This window comes from Gymnoscopelus microlampas (assembly GCF_963454915.1).
Source record: "Gymnoscopelus microlampas genome assembly, chromosome: 18".
Taxonomy (NCBI): Eukaryota; Metazoa; Chordata; class Actinopteri; order Myctophiformes; family Myctophidae; genus Gymnoscopelus; species Gymnoscopelus microlampas.
In genome coordinates this window covers 7,342,897-7,366,846 of record NC_139955.1, presented here as the reverse complement: position 1 = coordinate 7,366,846, position 23,950 = coordinate 7,342,897, and the positions used below count along the sequence as shown (strand labels likewise).

The 23,950-nt window shown below is 42.7% G+C and overlaps 1 protein-coding gene across 1 annotated transcript in view; it reads right to left on the bottom strand.

Annotated features, from left to right (window-relative positions):
• Nucleotides 1–23,950, bottom strand: part of nlgn3a (neuroligin 3a) — a 200,806-nt gene that overhangs the window by 83,647 nt on the left and 93,209 nt on the right. The window contains exon 3 of the mRNA XM_084085976.1: nt 7,182–7,367. Coding sequence (XP_083942102.1) covers nt 7,182–7,367 — 186 coding nt within the window. The remainder of the gene's footprint in view (nt 1–7,181; nt 7,368–23,950) is intronic.

Below are 23,950 nucleotides of genomic sequence, written 5' to 3'. Positions count from 1 at the left end.
TTTTGACCACGATTTTGACCACGATTCCATTATGTATTGATGTGGTGCCATAGGAGCGATTGCGACGCATTGTGAGCTTGTAGATCTGCTATTTTCAAATGGCCGAAATGCATATAGGGCTGAGGTGGTTGATGCATGTTTTGTAATATAATAATCAAAATCTACAAAGTAACTAGTAACTAAAGTTTTCAAATAAATGTAGTGGAGTAAAAGTAACATTTTTGGAATCCGAGATGTAGTGGAGTAGAAGTAAAAGTATTTTGGAAATTGGAAATTGTCACGTAGGCTACAGTACAAATGCCTCAAAATTGAACTTAAGTACGGTACTTCAGTAAATGTACTTAGTTACTTTCCACCACTGCTTTTGAGATTTTCGAGTGGGCCTTGATCCAGAGGAAGGTTGAGAACCACCGGCTAAGGCTCACTCCAGGCAGATGATTTATTTGTAGTACCATGCCTAAGCAAGGATAAGCTCATAATACCCAGTACCAAAAAACACATGACACCTCTCACTGGAGAAGTTGGCAGCATTCCGATATGAGAGATAACATTTCAGACTCACACATTGTTAGGAAGGAAATAAATGCATTTTCCTGTTCAGTCATAATAGAGCACTCATTAAAGCCTGAGTATTTGCATTTGTTTGCGTTTGAACACTTTTGAAAACACTGGGCCTTCCTTCCGCAATGTTTGTTATTAAAATAATTATGACATGGCGTCCAACTAAAGTTTGAGAATGGCAGTGGTGTAAAGTAACTAAGTACGTTTGCTCAAGTACTGTACTTAAGTACAATTTTTACTTTACTGGAGTATTTCCAATTTTCAGAGGCAAATATTGTACTTTTACTCCACTACAATTATTTGAAAACTTCTTTTTTTATTTGTTACTAGTTACTTTGCAGATATAAATGATTACATTATAAAACATACATGAACCACTTTAGCCTTATTTTATACCTAGGCTATTTGAAGATAGCCGATCTACAAGCTCGTAGATCGTCTGGAATTCAGTAAAAGTACAAAGGTATTGGCATCAAAATGTACCAAAAGTAAAAGTACTCATTATGCAGAATCTCCTATTTCAAGTTTTTTTTAAAACGCACCAGTCACAACAGGCAAAATGTCGGCCATGCCTCTCCATGGCTTGTCTTTAACCCAATGAGACCTGAAGCCGATTCTACATGTCTCCTAAATCTCAACAGTTTTCTGAAAAACGTATGTTTCTATATCAGTGGTTCTCAATCTTTTCATGTCAAGGACCCCCAACATGATATGTATTTGGCCGCGGACCCCCATCAAAATATTTTGTTCCAGGGACCCCCCAGAAGCAAAGATTTGAGTTAAAGATGTTTGCTTTAAAAATATATATATTCAAAGATTTGCACACATTTTCACGATTTTTCAAAAATAGCAGATCTACAAGCTCGTAGCGCGGCACTCGGTGCCGCGCTACGAGCTTGTATATCTGCTATTTTTGAATAGCCCAAAGTGTAAAATAATGCTTTTTAGCTCAAATCTAAAAATGACACAGTTCCAGGTATTAATGGGTTAACTCCCCCGGACATTGAGAGGAGGAGTGAGCAAGACTGACAACAGCGTTTATTAGGCCTTTGAATCAATCTGCCTCCGTCAATCACTCTGATACCATCGTTTACAGGACTGGAAGCAAACCGCGTTCGCCAGAAGCGCCTCACCTCCACTCTGACAATCATTTATCATAATATATACTATACATATATACCGTATATTATGCAGAAGCGACATGGCGCTGCAGAGAGGGAAAGAAATGCAGACGCTCCTACGGACGGCTCCTCGGATGCCGTTATAGCCTTGGGGGGCGTGTGAGCACACATTCGCGCCCCCTCCAGCATATTGACATATCAGCTAACCCTAATAAAAAACGGCCTCTTAAAAATTGCCCCATTTTACAGAGTGGAGAAGGAGGGCACGGAGGAGGCCGAATGGATGAAGGCTGTGCCGAGCGTACACTACATCACTGCCTCAACTGTAATGTTACGTCTGGCTTTGACCTTTGAAAATGACACGCGAGCGCGCGCGCGCGTGTGTGTGTGTGTATCCTCTCTGCAGCGAGTCCCAGGGGAATCCCTCTCCTCGTTGCCTTAAGGCTTCGCACTCTCACTCCATAATGTCACAGTACTCGGTTCTCGCCGCACAGATATCGAGATACATATCCATCTGCGGCAGCGGGGCCCCGGCGTCAATTTAATTTCGTCGAGTTCAGGCTCCTGGCCTCAGTATCACCCACCGATCCATCGTCTACGAAGCACACAAGCATCAAATAAAGCCCCCTTTTTGCTAGTTTTCAATGCACATCGGAGGCCCCAAGGAGGCGATAGCCACGGTACCGCAGCACCAGTTGTTATTTATACGAGGGTGCAGCGGGCATTGTTGTGCAAATGGTCCGTGATGGAGAAAAAGACCAGGGACAATTGTGGGAGCTTGAATAGACCCCATTTCGGAGGTGTCAAAGGCATTCAGCTGTACTCGACACTGTAAACTTACCTGGCGCGTTTGAGGGCAAACAGAATGTCTGCCTCTCACGGTTTTGATTTGGTTTGTTTGCTGAAGGGTGTCTGAGCATCTCCGGGGCGCGTGAAAGCAGTCTATGAGGGACGAGAGAATAGGGGGACGCTTCTTGTCAGGTGCCAAATTCTTCCACCTCGATTGACAAGGGCGATAATTAAACCAGGGGGGTGGAGGGGAACAAGAATGCTTGTATATATTTATGCTGACTAGCTACTTTGTTCCCAGCCGTATACTGTGGCGCCTATTGTACCGAAATAAAAAGCAAACCACGATATAGCTTCTCTCCAGAACTATGTAGTGTAGCTAACAGCAGTGGTGGAAAGTAAACTAAGTACATTTACTCAAGTACTATACTTAAGTACAGTTTTGAGGTATTTTTTTTTACTTTAATGGAGTATTTCCGATTTTCACTTGTACTTCCACTCCATTACATCTCAGAGGCAAATATTGTACTTTTTACTCCACTACAATTATTTGAAAACTTTAGTTACTAGTTACTTTGCACATATAAATCATTATATTATAAAGCATACATTAATCACTTTATCCCTATACATAGGCTATTAGAAAATGGCAGATCTACAAGCTCACAACGCATCGCATAGTGAGCTTGTAGATCTGCCATTTTCAAACATTTTAGTACTTTTACTTTGGTACATAAAGTAAATTTTGATGCCAATACTTTTGTACTTTTACTCAAGTAACATTTTGAGCACAGGCACTGTGGTATTGCTACTTGTACTTAAGTAAAATATCTGAGTACTTCTTCCACCACTGGCTAACAGCAACTAGCATGTTTGCTTCCAAACTGTCAATGCCAGTCCTCTACTCTCCATCATGCCTTAGTCCAGAGTTGGATATCGATAATTACTTTTTATCGGTACGTGTTAAAATGTGTTATCAACAGTATTGGAAATCATCAGTTTAGGCCAATAATTATCAACGTTAGTCGGGGGAAAAAGCCTTACCTACAGGCAACAATGTCTGCCCTGTGGAGAATTATTTCAATGGCTCTGAAAGTGACAACAAATGTGACAGTTGCAATTACCCGTTGTCAGTCTTGCTGGGAGGGAGCGAGACAATTGTTACCAAACTTCAAAAGCCACCTGAAGATCTGACATCTGCATAGTGTGGCGGTGCAAAGGCGCAGAAAAGCGCTAGCCTATGTTCCAGAGAGAATTATCCCATTAACCCTTTAAGACCTGGAACGCATCTGTGTCACTTTAGATTTCTTTGGCTATTCAAAAATAGCAGATATACAAGCTCATAGCGCGGCACCGAGTGCCGCGCGCTATGAGCTTGTAGATCTGCTGTTTTCTTTAAATCTTGAAAACATTTTTTTTTTGTTTTTTTTTTCAAAAAACGGTTAGGATTTAGAAATGTTTTAACACATTGGGTGCCAGAGGTTTATTAAAATATTATACGTTCAATGCCTGTATTTCTTCCATCCACTTATAGCAGGGCGGGAAATTGATACCATAGTGCACTTGGTGATACAAGCGAGAAATTTGGCACAGATGTCCTTCATATGACCCTAATTGATAATCAACCTCTGGCCACGCAAAAATCCTAAGATTTCAAGATGGCCACCACCGGTTTTCAAAATGGCTGCAACTGGGCCAACATTTTGGACTATATCACTTTGCTGGGGCTGTAAATCTTTGATTTCCCCCTTATTTTAATGTAGGAGAATATGTTCTGATGGTATTTCTACCAAATAAGATAAAAAAAATAATATTAGGTTCTAATATAGCGGCATATTTTCCAATATGGCTGCCGATAAATTGCATAAATGTACATTCACATGAGCTTGTAGCACATGTATTTGTATTAATTACCATACCCAGAATCAATTTATCGCACATTTTAAAGTGATTTGGTAGCTTTTTAATGACCTAGGGCAACAGACTTTTCAATATGTTCACCAATAAATACAAAAACTTATATATACTGTATATAGGGATATTTTCTCAAACAGGTGCTGACCTTTTTCTCTTTCCGTGGAAGGACAAAACTGTATGGCATCTGCTGAACGCATGAAAGAAGCAAAGACCTGATGACTTTGATCCAATAGCTGATGCATTTTTTTCAAGGGGGATCCATCTGAGGTTCTTCAACAGCTTTTTCAAGTCAAGTCTTTGTGTCTGGGTAGCTCAGTTGGTAGAGCTTTCACCTTCGGATCACATGGTCATGGGTTCGGTCAGGATCAGTGTATGAGTAGGTACGGTGAGTGTGGCGCTCCACCTCAGCAATACCAGGGGGTCTATAAGACCCCTGTGTTCTCAGCTGGTACTGACAATAAGTCTCAGACTTACTTAATATGAACAAGTGCAACTGCTATGACAACAACGTCAGTATCTGAGCTGCGAATCATGATGTGTCAGATGCTATCCTCTGAGCTCTGCCTCAGATACTGACATTGTTGACATAACAGTTTCACTTGTTCAAAGACTTGGCTTGAATTAGCTGTGGATTGCCTTTGGAAGGAGGGAAGGATCTCAGATGGATCCCTGTTCATGAAATTGCATCAGCTATTGTATCAAAGTCATCAGGTCTTTGCTTCTTTCATGCATTCAGGGGATGCCACACAGTTTCGTCCTTCCATGGAAAGGGAAAAAGGTCAGCATGGCAGACAACTTCTCCAAATTAGGTTCAACACCTTTTGCAATAAATGATAAACATATGCAAGTCATTGAGGAGTTCATAGTACTCATGTACGATAGAACTTCATAGAAGTAGTTCCTACAAGGAAGTAAATGCAAGTGAAGTGCATTCCAAGCAGGACATATACAGGGCCAGTCACTCTTGTGCAGTCCTGTTTGCCAAATTATGCCAGAAGCTGACACGATGTGGATGTAAAAAAGCATGTTCTGGACACTGCAAATGCTTTAAGTTTGGACTTATCTGCACACCCCTCTATGGTTGCAGTTGCTAGTAAACTGGCCTGTCACTTGCGCAGCCACCATTGTAAATGAGAATGTGTTTATAATGACTTATAACAAAACAAAAAGTAAGCACTAAGCTTTACCAAGCTAATAAATCACTTTCAAATGTTCCATAAATGGATTCCGTGTATGGTAATTAATACACAGACATGTACTACAAGCTCATGTGGATAAACCATAAGCAGATGCACATTTCTGCAATTTATCGGCAGCCATATTGGAAAACATGCCGCCATATTGGAACCTAATGTAATTTTTTATCGTACTTGGTAGAAATACCTCCAGAACATATTCTCATATATTAAAATAAGCCCCAGCAAAGTGATATAGTCCAAAACATTGGCCCAGTTGCAGCCATTTGAAAACTGGTGGTGGCCATCTTGAAATCTTAGGATTTTTGCGTGGCCAGAGGTTGATTATCAATTAGGGTCATATGAAGGACATCTGTGCCAAATTTCACGCTTGTATCACCAAGTGCACTATCGTGTATTGAAAACGGCATATTCCCGCCCTGCTATTACGTTATACGTTTCGTGCTGTAGAAACCCCGACGCGGAAGTGCGTGTAAACAGAGCGTGCGTGCGAGACGGCGGAGGGTCCCGACTAACGCCTGGAACAATAATATTTCCAACACGATCCTCCATTGCAGAGTGATCGCCGATCGAAAACGGCTCGCTTCCGCCACGTTAAAAAGAAATGGAGATATTAAGCTTTTAGTCAAGGAGATAACGTTGGAAACGCCGACCGGAAGGACTTTTGACATGGAGCCACATCCGGCCTCTCCTTCTCAGAAACTCCTTGGATGATCCCAAAGTTTCGTTTTAGCGCCCCACGTATAAAAATAGAATTGGGTCAAAAACGGTCCGGACCGTTTATGGCACTCGATGTGTTAAGAATCGCCTCAGGTGACCTGAGGCCGATTCTACAAAATGTCTACAAAAATCCCAACAGTTTTAGCCTATGTTCCAGAGAGAATTATCGCAAAAGCAATGCATATTGCAATCACAGACCTGCCAATCCTCTCTTGGAACACCACTGCTCTTTGGAACATGGTCTTTTCTAGCCTGGAAACCAGACGAATTTGCCAGTGCAAAAAAACAAACAATAGCCCTTAGCAGATTGGGTATTGGGGCCCCCGCTCGTTAGTGATTGGATTTCCCTGCCCCCCGAAGTTGTGAGGCACCAATCAGGGCCCAGTATGCAAATGTGGTGGCGGGTTTATCACCAGAGGCATTTTTTTTTATTCGCCCCTTGGAAATGCAGGTTCCACACAGAGATTCCAGACTAATATCTATGCAGTGATGTTAGTCTGGCCAGGCTAGGTCATTTCTACACTTACTGTAGTTACTTTCCACCACTGCTAAGAAGAAGATCGTGAATATAGTTGCGGCCCCAAGTGCAGTACTTAACCCATTGATACCTGGAACGCATCTGTGTCACTTTAGATGTCTTTGGCTATTCAAAAATAGCAGATATACAAGCTCATAGCGCGGCACCGAGTGCCGCGCTACGAGCTTGTAGATCTGCTATTTTTGAAAAATCGTGAAAATAATTTTTAAATAGAATTTTCTAGAAGCGGCCTCAGGTCTTAAAGGGTTAAGTAAATGTGCTTAGTTACTTTCCACCACTGCTAATAAGAAGATGGTGAATATAGTTAGGGCCCCTAGGTGGGGTGTGGTGGCTCTTTACCTTCAGAGTGGTGGGAGAGGGTGAGCAGGCTGACGCAGGACGCCCCGATCCCCGAGCCGAACACAGTGATGCGGTTGGAGTCCCCGCCGAAGAAGCCAATGTTCTCGCTGATCCAGCGCAGGGCCTGTATCTGGTCCAGGAGCCCGTAGTTCCCCTTGGCGGCCTGGTCACCGGTACTCAGAAACCCTACGCACACGCACACGCACACACACGCACACACACACACATTTCAAGGCATTTACTATACAGTAGGTAAGGTAGTTCAGACGTTGTAATGCTCAATCAAAGATGAATAAATGATGCTAGGCCACATGGCGCTAGTTTAGCCACTTCAACTCTATTTCATGGCCAAAGCAGTGGTTGTACATGTTCAGTGGTGTAAAGTAACTAAATACATTTACTCAAGTACTGTACTTAAGTACAATTTTGAGGTATTTTTACTTGGACTATTTCCCGTTTGCAGTACTTTTACTTCTACTCCACTACAATTATTTGAAAACTTTAGTTACTAGTTACTTTGTAGATTTTGATCATTATTACAAAAACATACATTAACCACTTCAGCCCTGTGTACTTTTCAGCCATTTGAAAATAGCCGATCTGCTATTTTAAAAATAATGTTAAACATTTGAAAACTTTGTAAAATGGGACATTCTGCATAATGAGTACTTTCTACTTTTGGTACTTTGAGTACATTTTGATACCAATACTTTTGACTCAAGATTTTGAATTCCGCACTTTTACTCATAACGGAGTATGTTTTACATTGCAGCATTGATACTCTTACTTAAAGATGGAGTGCCATGATATTTTTCAACCCTAAAACCTGATCATAAGGTATTATTATTATGTAAGGATTTTTTTCAAAAAAAAAAAGTGTACAGAAATTGTTAAAACAAATGTTTTTATGTGGACACGCCTCCAGTTCATTAAGTATGCCTGGTTCTCACCTTAGCACCTCCTCCACCACCTTAGCACCACCCACCTGTCCTAGTCCCTCCTCCTCCTCATGCCCACACCTGTTGTGTTATGATAATGAGGTAGCCTCGCGTAGCCAGACAATATCACACGACACACTGCGTGGATATTAGTCTGGTCCCTATCAACGGTAGATTTTCTTCCAAGGGGCGGTTACAAAAAGATCCAAACGGACTCTATTGGTTAGACCTAAACCAATCAGAGCAGTGCTTCCTTGAACGAACCAATCAGAGCAGTGCTTCCTTGTACGTCATTGCTCCAAATAAGGTGATAAGCCCGCCCACATTTGGATACTGGGCCCTGGTTGGTTCCGCACAACTGCGGAGGGAGAGAATTTAAATCTCTATGGAGGGGGGCCAGACCTAATCTGCCGAGGGCTAAAGTGCATGCAATTTTGCAAAGGCAGATTCGTCTGGAACCAGGCTAATAATGAGGGGGAGGGTATGTTTTTTGGGGGCTCTGTGATGTCACTAAAGGGCTGTTTCTCTATTGGCACGTTTGACCCTCAAGATTTCAGCCTCCAGGAAAAAACTCCAAATAATCAGAGAAGACATAAAACACCATAAAACCACCACCGGGGGCGCTTAATGAAGTTCTATCAACCTCATAGACACATGAAAAACAGAAAAAGTGCAAAAACATGGCACCAGCTCTTTAAGTAAAAACATTTGAGTACCTTCTCCACCACTGTACAAGTCAGAGTGCACCTGGAACCACGGGCACTCCACTTCAGCACCTCGGACAGCGATCTTGAGCACCACTTTACAGAGACCGTCAGAACCACGGAGAGAGACGTTCCAAAGAGAAGGGACGAGGCGCTGACTGACAACCGGCATTATCACTCCGAGTCGTCGTGTGTATCCGGCGACGACGCACAAAATAGCCTCATCGCCGTCCCCTGACAGATTTAGTGAAACACCTCGGCATCTCTCTAAAAAAAAAAAAAAACACCTCGGCACCTTCGAAAAAAATCTTCTCACCCCAGACTCCCACACTCGTACGTTCCTCCCCGGCAACAGCGGAGTTTCCAGTGCGAGATCCACTTCTAACTGCATTTTCGGGGGGCTGAATGGCTGTTACAAAAGATCTGTATCTGTGCAGAAAAAGGAATAGCCTATTTAACCCATTGAGACCTGAAGCCGATTCTACACGTCTCCTAAATCTCAACAGTATTCTCCAAAACGTATGTTTCTATATCAGTGGTGCTCAAACTTTTTCATGTCAAGGACCCTCAAAATGATATGTGTATTTGGCCGCGGACCTCCATCAAAATATTTTGTTCCAGGGACCCCCCCAGAAGCAACGATTTGAGTTAAAAATGTTCGCTTTAAAAATATATATATTCAGAAGATTTGCACACATTTTCACGATTTTTCAAAAATAGCAGATCTACAAGCTCGTAGCGCGGCACTCGGTGCCGCGCTATGAGCTTGTAGATCTGCTATTTTTGAATAGCCCAAAGTGTAAAATAATGCTTTTTTAGCTCAAATCTAAAAATGACACAGTTCCAGGTCTCAATGGGTTAATTGCTAGATCCATTTAAACTACCTCCCTCTTCAGCTGACAGTCTGCCGGCAGTTTGTCTCACTTTGGTTGCTGTAGTCTGTGGTCGTGTGTGTGTGTGTGTGTGTGCGTGTGTGTGTGTGTGTGTGTGTGTGTGTGTGTGTGTGTGTGTGTGTGTGTGTGTGTGTGTGTGTGTGTGTGTGTGTGTGTGTGTGTGTGTGTGTGTGTGTGTGTGTGTGTGTGTGTGTGTGTGTGTGTGAGACGTTTTTTTTTGATAGACATGGGACGGGCTGCATGGGAGGAGGAGAAGAACTGCCTTGTTTTAGAAACAGAACAGCGTATTACCCTGATAACACCCGTCTTTATCATTAATTCCCCCTATTTATGGCGCCGTAGTGCATTGCGCAACACTGCATTAGCCACGTGGACCCTAGCCCCCCTAATTCGAGGGCGAACATTCGGTGAAAATAGGCGATCTACAAGCGGTGGCGTATAAGTAACTCAGTACGTGTACTCAAGCGCTGTACTTAAGTACGATTTGGAGTTTTTTTTTTACTTTACCGGAGTATTTCCAATTTTCAGTACTTTTACTTCTACTCCACTACATCTCAGAGGCAAATATTGTACTTTTACTCCACTACATTTATTTGAAAACTTGAGTTACTTTTTGTAGATTTGGATTATTATTACAAGACATACATTACCCACTTTGGACCTATTTTGTAAATAGGCTATTTGAAAATAGCCCGATCTACAAGCTCACAACGCGTCGCGATGCGACGCGTTGTGTGCTTGTAGATCTGCTATTTTCAAACATTTTAGTACTTTTACTTTTGGCACTTTAAGTGTATTTTGATGCCAATACTTTTGTACTTTTACTCGAGTAACATTTTGAACAGAGGCTTTTTACTTATTTTTATATTGTGGTATTGCTACTTAAAGGACGACTTCACCCCTTTTCAACATATCTTCATATAATAGGTCCTCACTAATGCTCATGATAAAATGATAAAAAAAAATTCTAATCAGTCTGTGTCTCAGAGGAGGGCTGTAGACAGTTCAGAAACCCGTCTACCAGTGACATCATCGATGGGGAATCCAAGCTAATAGAAACTGCAGGCTTTGTATTCCTGGAAAGTTGCAATGCAATAATAGATCCCATTGTTCTTGTGTTAATGAAAATCTGAATAAAAATGTTTTAATATTTTTGGGGGAAAAAATCCTGCCTAACGATGATGTCACTGGTAGACGGGTTTCTGGACTGTCCATAGCCCTCCTACGAGACACAGACCAAGTAGAAAAAAATGGTATCATTTTATCATGAGCATTAGTGAGGACCTATTATATGAAGATATGTTGAAAAGTGGTGAAGTCGTCCTTTAAGTGTTACATAAGTGAAATATCTGAGTACTTCTTCCACCACTGTCTACAAGCAGATTTGCTATTTTCGGCTTGTAGATCGGCTATTTTCGGCAAAGATATGTAGCATAGAGGGGAAAAAAAATCTCTGGGCCAAGTGTAGACCCCTGGGGCGACTCCAGTCAACTAAGTACAGGTGTAAGGGTTTAAGTGGTTATCGGTGGTCTGACATGTTTAGCCCATTGACTACAGCTCACGGTATCCTTGACAGGAACCATTTTCTAAAGCATACCTTTTTTTCCCCCTTTTTATTTTAAGTAAGCCATTCCCCAAGGCTATATATCGGGCCATATTCTCTTTAACATGTATGTGTTACCACTCAGCTGTGTCATCAGAAAGCACAACATTGATTTTCATAGTTATGCCGATGACACCCAATTATAGATTTCTGTATCCCCAGATGGCTTCACTGTAGCTGCGTTGACACCTTTGGTCAGTGGTGGAAAGTAACTAAGTACATTTACTTAAGTACTGTACTTGAGTACAATTTTGAGGTATTTGTACTTTACTTGAGTATTTCCAATTTCCAAAACTTTTACTTCTACTCCACTACATCTCAGAGGCAAATATTGTACTTTTACTCCACTACAATTATTTGAAAATTTTAGTTACTAGTTTCTTTTCAGATATAAACTATGATATAATGAATCATACATTAACCACTTTAGCCCTATTTTATACCTATAGGCTATTTGAAAATAGCAGATCTACAAGCTCACAACGCGTCGCATCGCGACGCGTTGTGAGCTTGTAGATCGGCTATTTTCAAATATTTAGTACTTTTACTTTGGTACTTTAAGTACATTTTGATGCCTATACTTTTGTACTTTTACTCAAGTAATTTTTTAATTCGGGACTTTTACTTGTAACAGAGTATTTTTATATTGCAATATTGGTACTTTTACTTAAGTAAAGAATTTGAGTACTTTTTCCACCACTGCCTTTGGTGAAGTGTATTTCTGACATAAATGTCATTGAAGCCCAGAGAGAGAAACTGACGGTAAAATGGCAATCTCTTGCATTCGGCACCCCAAAAAAAAAAACAGGTCAAAACCTCTGTGCCATTATTGACACATAGGAATGTCATCGTACCATTCGAAATAATATTAGAAATGTCACAACACGGGCGTTCTCTCTCTCTCAGCGACTCGCCCCTCGCCCATAGGAACGCAAATGTCCGGCCGTACCGGGAAGAAGAGGGGAAAGCAATAAAACGCTCGCCCCCCCAAAACACTGTCCCCCCCCCGGGGAAAATCCGGCGACCTCTGAACGGTCGCCACCTGGTATTCCTAAACGTAACCTCAGTGAACTATGCCTAAACCTAACCTTATTCTTAGGTTTATAGTTTATGTATTTGTAGGCCAAAGACATTTTGTAATGTTCAAGGTTTCTTTATTATTACATCTCGCGTACATGAGAGTGAATATTTTGTTCTGGTTCCTCATACATTGTAGCAGCAATAAAAATATAGCCTGCCTAAAAAATGTGTGTGCGTGTGTGTGTGTGTGTGTGTGCGTGCGTGTTACACAGTGTAAAAATATACATATTTCCCAGGTGTGCCCTGGGATCTTTTGACTGTGAAAGGTGTGTCCTGGCCGGAAAAACCTGGGAAACACTGTGTTAAGCTACCCAGCAACACATAAATGAATTAAAATCAGCCCTGCCTTCCCCAGCTGGCAACGTTAAAATGACGAACACATTAACACATTACTAAATGCAATCCAATAATATGATTAAAAATGGCCATTCTGCGTGATGAGCACTTTAGAGTAGTTTGTAGTTGTAGTGAGTAGTTTACTCACGTAAATGTTTTGAATACGAGATTTAACAGGTTATAACGTGTGGTATTGCTACTTTTACTGTAACAATTTTAGATTTCTATGGCTATTCAAAAATAGCAGATATACCTGTACAAGCTCGTAGCGCGGAAATTGTGAAAATGTGTGCAAATCTTTGAACATATATACTGTTCACGTTTTTTAACTCCGATCTGTGCTTCTGGGAGGGGTCCCTGGAACAACATATTTTGAGGTGGGGGGTCCGCGGCCCCCGACATGTCATTTTGGGTGGACCTTGACGTGGAAAAGTTGGAGCACCACTGATCATAGCAACATAAACGTTTTTTTGAAGAACTGTTTGTGGAATATATATTCAAAGATGTGCACGAATGCTCACGATTCTTCAAAAATAGCAGATCTATGAGCTCATAGATCTGCTATTTTTCAACAGCCAGAGAAATCTTAAAACGACTCACAGATGCGTTCCCGGTCTTAATGGGCGAACACCCCCCAACACATATAAACAGACGCGCGCACACACACGCACACGCACACGCACACGCACACGCACACACTGTCAATACAACAGCCTTCTGCAGAGTCTCTGCAGTCCTATTTTCTCTCCCCACGTAATACCTTGCAGAGAGAACGACCGTAATTTATATTTATACGTTATCCGCAACATGAAAAGGTTTTCTAGGCAACCTCTTAACGGGCTGCAGAACAATCACGCCGGGCCGGGGGGACAGCCGTCCGTAAATCCCTGACTTATTAGAGGACACGGCGGGTTGTTGGTAAAATAGAGGGTGTGCGCGTGTGACCACATGTCATCTGCCCCTTATGGGAAATCAATGCTCGGCCCTCCCCAGGTGATCGCACATCATCAGGTGTATTGAGCTGACCCCCCCCCCCCCCCCCCCGGTGTCATGCTGCAACGCATCTATGAAAACGCTGAGGGCAAGAGAGAGAGACAGAGAGACAGACGGTGAGAAAGAGACAGACAGTCAACAGACGGAGACAGGCTATAGCATAGATATTCAACTGGCGGCCCGCGGGCCACGTGCGGGCCGCGAGGAGCCTCCTTGTGGCCCCTGGCCATATTCCAAATATTTTTTTTAATATATATTTTTTATTTTCATAAATATTATTTATGTAAATATATGTTCGTTTTTATGTTATCAAAGTTAAAACAGTACAAATTATTTATCCTTCATTAGTTCTTGAAAGGCCATCTTTCATTGGAACTTAACTTAGAACCTTGAATAGAACCGAATTAGACCGAATAAGACCCGAAAAAAGGTTGATTTATATTGGTCAAATAGAACCGAATTAGACCCGAATTAGACCGAATTAGACCCGAAAAATGTTGCGCGCGCAAATTGTGTGCGTACATGCACGTGCGCACTGTATGGCCCCCAACTCCAAATTATTTTACAGTTGTGGCCCCCTGCCTAATCTACTTGAATACCCCTGGGCTATAGCCTCGATCTCCAGGCTTTTACTTTTTGTAGTTTTGCTCAAAAAGAAGAGCCTGGACCAGCCTGTTGACATTCCTGGAATAGGAAGTGTTGTGGGCAGCGGGTGTCGCTCCAAATGTTGTGACGTCAGGTGCTCTCAATGCTGCACATTTGGGGGGAGGAGGAGGGGCCATGGGGCGGGGGCGGGGGCTGACGGAACAGATCGGTCAACCAATGGGATCTCGCGGATTTTTTTCTCCGGATATTTTGAAACCCGCCCCCTCTAGGCCAAGATATCAGACGCGCTATAGGGCAGCCTACAGACGGAGATACAGTGAGACAGAGACAGGCAGACAGATAGTCAGAGAGAGAGAGAGAGTCTGAACCGTTTATTAAATTCACGAAACAAAGTCTTATGCACGCCCGATGGACTCAGAGAGTCGGGTGCGAAGAGGCAAGGGATCAAGCGTATCAAGAGAATAAAATAAAAGGACCCGCACACTGTCTGCACTTTGCACAATAGGAACACCTTTATTTAAAGGGATATTTCACTTTAAAAAAAACTTTGGGTCATTTTATCATCTAATCAGGCTTTTGTGAGCCCCCCAGTTTTTAGTTGCTTGATTCAATATTTAGATATTTGATATTCATTTTATCAGACACGCCCCCTTCCTATTCAAACCCATTATAACTTCAAACTCAATCCAACCCTGTTAGATTCATCAAAAACACCCGTCCTTGTTTCTGCTGACTCACCCTGCCCTCCTAATGCGTGAGGGGGCCGTGTTTTTTCGATTACTTTTTTCACTTATTTTATTTAATTTTTTTATTGTATTTAATTGTTTCATTTTCCAAAATAGAATATTAAAAATAAATGAAAAAAGTTATCGAAAAAACACGGCCCCCTCACGCATTAGGAGGGCAGGGTGAGTCAGCAGAACCAAGGACGGGTGTTTTTGATGAATCTAACATGTTAAAAATGGAGTTTGAAGTTATAATGGGTTTGAATAGGCGTGTCCGATAAAATGAATATCAAATATCTAAATAATGAATCAAGCAACTTAAAAAGGGTCTGGGGGGCTCACAAAAGCCTGAGTAGACGATAAAATGACCAAAGGTTTTTTTGTAAGTGAAATATCCCTTTAAGCAACGTTTCGGTCACAATGACCTTCCTCAGGCAACTCCAAGGACGCCCAGTTTGACATCCATATGAGGCCATGGACCTCCTTTTGATACTTTGAAGGAAAAATAAAATCTCTGGTACCCTAATCTATGCTATAAAATCCACAGTGATATTTTAGCTCTGAGACTTTAACAAATGTTACTGTCCATCGGGTTTCTTCCATTTGTACAGACTGAGTCACAGAGCCTTAAAGGACGACTTCACCCATTTTCAACCTATCTTCATATACGTTAATAGGTCCTAACTAATGCTCATGATAAAAATGGTACCATTTTTTTCTACTCTGTCTGTGTCTCAGAGGAGGACTGTGGACAGTTCAGAATCCTGTCTACCAGTGACATCATCGATGGGGAATCCAAGCTAATAGAAACTGCAGGCTTTCTATTCCTGGAAAGTTGCGATGCAATAATAGAGGCCATTGTTCTCGTGTTAATAAAAATCTAAATAAAAAAATGTGAAATCTTGTTTGAAAAAAAGAATTCTGCCTAACGATGATGTCACTGGTAGACGGATATCTGGACTGTCCACAGCCCTCCTATGAGACACAGACCGAGTAGAAAAAAATGGTACCATTTTATCATGAGCATTAGCGAGGACCAATTATACGAAGATAGGTTGAAAATGGCCGAAGTCGTCCTTTAACTCCTCAGGGTCCCTGGACTGGACCCCCACCTTGAGCACCAGTTAGATAGAGAGAGAGAGAAAGTGAGAGAGATTAAAGGGATAATGCAATGCGATGTAATGAGATCTCCGATCTCATTACACGTTCCTATCAGTGTGACTCCGCCAGGTGGATATGTTACAATTCCCCCGCTTCCCCTCTCTCACGTACAGTACATCCGCCCGTTCCCCCCCCCCCCCCCGTACATGCGAATGCATCTCCCATGGACCCACACATGTCTGTGTAATCTCCTAGCTGACGTCTGGAGTTGGACAGTGAGCCCTCTCTTGGGGACATCAGAGCTCATGATGTTAACCCGTTAAGGCCCGGGGCGGGAACGCGTCTTGCATGTCATTTTTTTTGTATTCCTTTTGGGCTATTCAAAAATAGCAGATCTACAAGCTCATAGCGCGGCACCGAGTGCCGCGCTATGAGCTTGTAGATCTGCTATTTTTTATTTTTTTGAAAAATCGCGAAAATGTGTGCAAATCTTGGAATATGTACATTTTTGACGCGCACATTTGTAACTCAAATCGTGTTGCTTCTGTGGATTCTACTAATGTCTTGGTTTTCTTTTTTTAAACTTATGTTGCTACTGTATATACCTCAGTGGTTCTTAAACTTTTGCACGTCAAGGACCTGCCAAAATGATAAAAATGTTCGCTTTAAAAAAATATATATATATTCAAATTTTTGCACAAATGTTCAAGATAAAAAAAGATATACAACTTGTAGATCTGCTATTTTTGAATAGCCCAAAGTACAAACTAATGGTTAAAGTGGTTACACACGGACGCGTTCCCCCGGTTTTAACGGGTTAACACGCCGGGCGCCTCTCTCTCCGGCGCCGGGGCCTCTCCCCGGCTGAATGATGGGTTGAATCGAGGATGGAAGTCACACAAATAGATCAAAGCGCGGAGAGAAAAAAAAAAAACTCCCCAGAGGAGTCCCCGCGGCGGACTCGGTGTCCATCAAACCCTTGAACGTCGGACGCGAGGTGACACCTCGGAGACACGCGTTCAATCCGCGACCCCCCCCCCCCCCTTCTCTTTAGCAGCTTGACATCTCGGAGGCCATGACTGTGTTTTTTTCGGTAGCGCTTGCCTGTTCAATAACACGACGCTCCCTCACTGTCTCTCCCGTGCATTGTTTCTTTCTTTCCCCCCTCGTCCATTTCATGGTCTGCGGCGCTGCGTAATGATAAGCGCCGCGAGTGTACGTCCCCCGGGGGACCGTTTGTTTTTGGATATCAACAATGCGAGAGACAGAGACGGACTCTCCCCCAACGAGTTTTTGATTAACCCATTAAGGCAGGGGAACGCATCCGCGCAGTGGTGGAAGGTAACTAAGTACATTTACTTAAGTACTGTACTTAAGTACAATTTTGAGGTATTTGTACTTTACTCGAGTATTTCCAATTTCCAATACTTTTACTTCTACTCCACTACATCTGAGAGGCAAATATTGTACTTTTACTCCACTACAATTATTTGAAAACTTTAGTTACTAGTTACTTTGCAGTTATAAATGATTACATAAAAAAAACACACATTAACCACTTTAGCCCTATTTTATACCTAGGCTATTTGAAAATAGCAGATCTACAAGCTCACAACGCGTCGCATCGCGACGCGTTGTGAGCTTGTAGATCTGCTATTTTCAAACATTTTAGTACTTTTACTTTTGGTACTTTAAGTACATTTTGATGCCAATACTTTTGTACTTTTACTCAAGTAAATGTTAAATTCTGGACTTTTACTTGTAACAGAGTATTTCTATATTGCAGTATTGAATACTTTTACTTAAGTAAAATATCTGAATACTTTTTCCACCACTGCGATCCGCGTGTCCTTTTTTAGATTTAATTTGGCTATTCAAAAATAGCAGATCTATACAAGCTTGTAAATCTACTATTTCTGAAAAATCTTGAACATGTGTGCAAGTCTTTGAATATATACGGTATGCTTTTAAAGTGATTTTTTTGTTTTACTCAAATCTTTGCTTCTGGAGATTCTACAAATGTCTTCTATAAACGTATGTTGCTATAATAACAGTGGTTCTCGAACGTTTTTCATCTCAAGGACCCCCCAAAATGATCTTGTGTATCTGCTATTTTTGAAAAGCCCAAAGAAATCTAAAATGACACAGATGCGTTCCCGCTTTGAATGGCTTAAGGTCAGCGCGGCAAACACTCTCAGCTTAGATAAACCCTGATTAGAAAGCAGCTGCTCGCCCCGCAAATTAGCTGCTTACAAGCGGCTGCTTGCGAAGAGCGCGCTCGCTCGCGGCCGTCCGTCCGCGCGCGTCGTCCTCCGTTTAAGCCCCGCCGAGCATGCCGTGTGCGCCAGAGGTGCAGGCATAGGCTCTATGCACAGCAGCCATATTATGAAGACATTCACAGGTGTTACCAATGATACTAATGAAGGCTCTGTTCCATTCTGGTAAAACAGAGTCAGGGTGCTGATATTGTGCATGTTGGCTCACTGGAAATGGACCCGTAAGGGTCCATTTGGTTCCATTTGTACACTCTCAGAGTTATGGGCGTCGTGGAAATTGAAAAATCTGAGAACCACGGTGCTACACTAAATGGAACAGAGCCTTCATTAGTATCATTGTTGACACCTGTGAATGTCTTCACAATATGGCTGCTGTGCATAGAGCCTATTACAGAGGCCGCGACACGGGTGATCCCGCGCCTCCCCCAAGATGCCCCCCCCCCCCCCGTGCCGCGTCCTCCCCCTGTTGGCAGCCCACATGGGGGGGGGGCGGGGGGGGAAAGGGCAGGCCGATCACCCGATAGGGCGGAGAGAGAGGCGGGTGGGCACACAGGAAGCAGGGAGCGAGAGACAAATGGATCAACAGATGGTCCCCTTCACACGCATCCCTGCGGATGACAGAGCAGCAGGACCCATGCGGAGAGAGAGGGGGAGAGAGAGAGAGAGAGATGGAGAGAGAATGAGGGAGAGAGAGGGAGGGATGGAATGGAGAGAGGGAGAAAGAGAGGAGGGGGGGGGTAGAGGAAGGGAGGGAAGGAGAGAGAGAGAGAGAGAGAGAGAGAGGGAGAGGGGGAGGGGTGGGGGGCACATAGAGAACAAGAGGGAATTTCAGTTGAAGGGCTTTCGTTTCCCCTCTCTCTCTCTCTCTCTCTCTCTCTCTCTCTCATCCTGGCGTATCCTCCCCGTAATAACCAAAGGACAACAGCTTTCTCAATCCTCTCGGGTGCTCGGATTGAGAGCAGATGTGACTCTCCCAGAATAACCCTGATTTATGGGAAGGGGTTCACACTTCACCAATAAGAGTCTGAGACGGCGGGGGTGTTGCGGTGGCGGATGTAAAAAAAAAGCGGGCCCGCCCGTGTAAGGAGGCTGCTCCGCAATGGTTAACCCCATCAAAAGATCACTATCCATAACGCCGTGACCGATGCGTCGCGGGGCGCGATGAGCACACGGTTGAATGACAAAACGCAAATCATTGGGAGTTAGATAGACCGGGCTGGTGGGGGGGCGAGCGTTGCGCGTGGTGGTCCCTGTCTCCCGGTTGATACACGTCGTTGATGCCTCTCTCTGCATCGAAAAAGTGAAGCTGGTCATTAACTCGTTAAGACCTGAAGCCGATTCCACCAATGTCTTCCCAACAAGAGGTGGTGCCATGGTTTTGCACTTTTTCTGTTTTTCATGTGCCTATGAGGTTGATAGAACTTCATTAAGCCCCCCGGTGGTGTTTTTATGGTGTTGTGTGTTTTCTCTGACTATTTTGAGTTTCTTCCTGGAGGCTGACACCTTGAGGGTCAAACGTGCCAATAGAAAAACAGCACTTCAGTGAAATTATACCCTTCCCCTTATTATCACAACACAACAGGTGTGGGCATGAGGAGGAGGAGGGACTAGGACAGGTGGGTGGTGCTAAGGTGGTGGAGGAGGTGCTAAGGTGAGAACCAGGTATACTTAATGAACTGGAGGCGTGTCCACACAAAAACATAATTTGAACACTTTCTGTACACTTAAAAATCAAAATCTTCCTCCTAGTATAACCATAATACCTGATGATTATGTTTTAGGGGAATCACTGAAAATCACGGCACCCCGTCTTTAAAGAATATATATTCACAGATTTGCACACATTCTAATTTTCTTTCAAAAAATAGCAGATCTACAAGCTCATAGCGCGGCACTCGGTGCCGCGCTATGAGCTTGTATATCTGCTATTTTTGAATAGCCAAATAAATCTTAAAATGACGCAGATGCGTTCCCGGTCTTAATGGGTTAAAGTGTGGAGGGTGGAATCTAATGCATTAGACAACAAGACCTGCCGCAGGCTACCATTTAAAAATACATTTTAATATAGCTGCCGGTTATGTTTTAATTGGAAAGGTGGCAGCAAGTGTTTTTTTTCTTTAGAATGCAATTAAGATAGCTAGGGTAATTGTTTTTATGCATGGCTATTTTAGAATTTACATTTATGGCACGCCGTTGTGTTTACACCGGCGCTTAAGAGGCATTTTGTCTCCCTTTTGTTTAAGGGTGAGTTCTTTATGCCCGCTGCCAGTGCATTTCTCACCTCTGGTCCTCTCTATGCCGCTGGAATTACAACGTACACTGTAACAGCCGAGGCTAATGTAAATATCAAGCGGACGTGCGAGTACTGTCTCGCAAAGCCCATGACCCTGCATTAATGTGGCAGGACGCAGTGTCAACATCAACTACAACTTTGCAACCGCTAGCTTGACCCCTATGTCCATTTTTGGGATGTGTTTTCTCCACGGAGGGCTGGCTGGGGCTACGGCTTTTTCCAGATTCAGGAGATGATTCCAACCCTGATGTGTTTTGGCGTCAAGACTCGCACAGACCTCGGAGAGAGCGCGCTATATCTGTTCACAAGTCACACCTAGGCTGGACCTTATGATTCTGGGCTGCATCTCGTTTTTTTCCCGTTTTTTTTCCTTCTTCACTGAACTCTGTTTCATCAGGCTGGGTATGTGCTTGACTGCACTACAAATCACGGCAAATCTCCCTATATTGAGAACTTTTTTAAATGTATACAGTGTACTGAGCTGTATAAATATTTGATTGAATTCGCTTATGAAAACATGCTGCATATTCCAGGCTTACTTGGGCAATTAATCAATATCAGGATTTCGACAAACTTGAGCATGGCAAATAGTAGTTTACTGCGTCGTTTAGTTTTTGTTGATATATATGTTCTTTTAAATATACTGAATTAATGAAAAAACACCTCCCAAAACAGCACACAATAGCAATTATCCTTACAACAATTAACTCTAATAAACATAATGGAGAATTAAATAGACTGCAAATATATCAAACAAAAACAAAACACTTCACTGTAGAGGGATTAACCCCGCAGTGAGACTCAGATCTTCTTTTAGATTATTCAATCAACAGACAAGACAGCAAAACATGACTAATGTTTTGGCGCTTTGGTGTATTCATCAGAACTGATGGGAAAACGTCCACCGTGATGTTAGCCAGATTGTTTTCATTAATCTGTTTACTGAGCGCGTGCCATTTTGAAGAAACTGGCTTAACCCATTAAGACCTGAGGCAGCGTCTAAAAAAAATCAAAATCCTAACAATTTTTCGGAAAAAAATATAAAAAAAATAATTTTCACGATTTTTCAAAAATAGCAGATCTACAAGCTCGTAGCGCGGCACTCGGTGCCGCGCTATGAGCTTGTATATCTGCTATTTTTGAATATCCAAAGACATCTAAAGTGACACAGATGCGTTCCAGGTATCAATGGCTTAAGTGTGGGTCTCTACAGTTTGACTCTAAGCATAATGTTTATATAATGCCCTCACCATTCATATAATTGTTATACTCACTTATTGATTTTAATATCATACGGTTCAATTCCCCGGGAATCTCTTTGGGGAAGACCAACTGCAATACAGGGACTATTAATGTCTTAAAGTTAGTGTGTTGCTACTTTTTTCTCTTTCCCTTCGTAAATGAGCCATTTAATCATCTATTAAACTTCACAGACATGATCAAAGACAAATAGTGGATCAAGAATAATTGTGTGCTGAAATGAAGTGGAATAATGCACCGTAGGAATATGCAAATAAGCTGTTTTTTTTTAATGACTAGATCTAAGTAACGGATGCCAAATTAAACATTTGTTCATTTTGACCTAAAAAGTGATATTAAAAACACGATGTTAGTGTTAAAGCTGCAATCTGTTAGTTTTAATATCCACTCCCGGCAGAGAGAGACTGCAACCGTGACGCCCGGGATTTGAACCTGGGGTCCTCCCGCGTCCGTACCGCTCAACAAGAGGGAATCCCCCCCTTGGCCAAGGGGAGATGTTCTGCATATGCGCTTCAGGCAGGGCTACTCGTGAACCAGTGGGTGTGGCACCACGACAGGCTGACACCAGGGTCTAAATATCTCAATGGAAGAGTAGGGAGATCACCTCCATCCACTGCAGATTATATTGTATTAACATACTCTACCATACAGATTGGTAAAAAAGAAACGATGTTTGAATAAGTTCCGGAATGCAGCTTTAATGCTGTTAACAGCACTCTAACAAACAGTCCCCAAACAGTCTTTCAAGTCGTTTTCAATTAAATTCAAAATGTAACACGGTTGAACGATTATTACCAAAGAATAAGCAATAAAAACAACCTTATCCCGAATGAAAGACGATAAGCTACGCGGCTCAACTATACTTGAATTGCCTTGTTGTAGAAATGTGCTATACAAACAAACGTGCTTTTCCTTTGCTTATGTCGTTTTACTGAGTGATTACACAATATGTCTGCAATATCTTTTAGGGCCATTTTTGCGCAGCTGTATTTAAATAGAACAGTAGAATGACAGGGAACTGAAGGCAGCGAGGGGGAGGGACATGCAGAACAGTTCTTCAGCCGGGAAGCAAATCAGGGACATTTGGGCGATGATGGTGTGGTTGACTCTCCGTCCGGTCCAACCAAGGGGCTAACAGCCGACTTGTGAATTGAGTCTATATAGGAAGTGTGACAGTTCATATGAATGGCCTGTAATCTCGCGGTTTCACCGCTGTTTCGCCGCTGTTTCGCCGCTGTTTCGCCGCTGTTTCGCCGCTGTTTCCCCGCTGTTTCACCACTGTTTCACCGCTGTTTTACCGCTGTTTCACCGCTGCTAGTTGCAGAAGCAATTAGGCTCTATTCAAGCTCTACTTTACACTTGATTTTATTACCTTAATAAACATTGTCACAAATATGATATGCTTCCAGTCGCTAGTTTAAAGTCTTCTTTCAATCACCATGACATGCGTTTTGGTAAATGATGGTCCCATTTATTTAAAATGAATGATAAAGTAGGGTATGTTTCCAGGGTTGCTACTGGTTCTACCGAGTGAAGAAGACCCGCCCCTCGCTGCGGTTTCAGCCAATAGCATTCATTTCCGTTTGCATTTCGGACCGGATATCAACCGGATATATAGAAAGATGGCGGATTTGAAATTGCTGCGAAATAGGCTTCCTTTACGGTCTGTATAGAAACCAATGGCGTGACGCTGTCCATATTTTTTTTTTATGGCCTATATGCCGACAACTCATCTCCATATCTCATGTTACCACTCTGCCTGCCTTGTCAGTGATTTTCTCGCTGGAGGCAGAGGCGCAGTATTGATCACGGCAGAAGTGCCGGTATATATGACATTGTCATCGGTCACTGGTGGGTCAGGTCACACCTGTATATACATTCAGCGTGCATAAGGGATCAGCGAATGTATACAGAGTATGACAATGTTTACCCTTCATGCCACAGGGCAGTGGACAGTGACC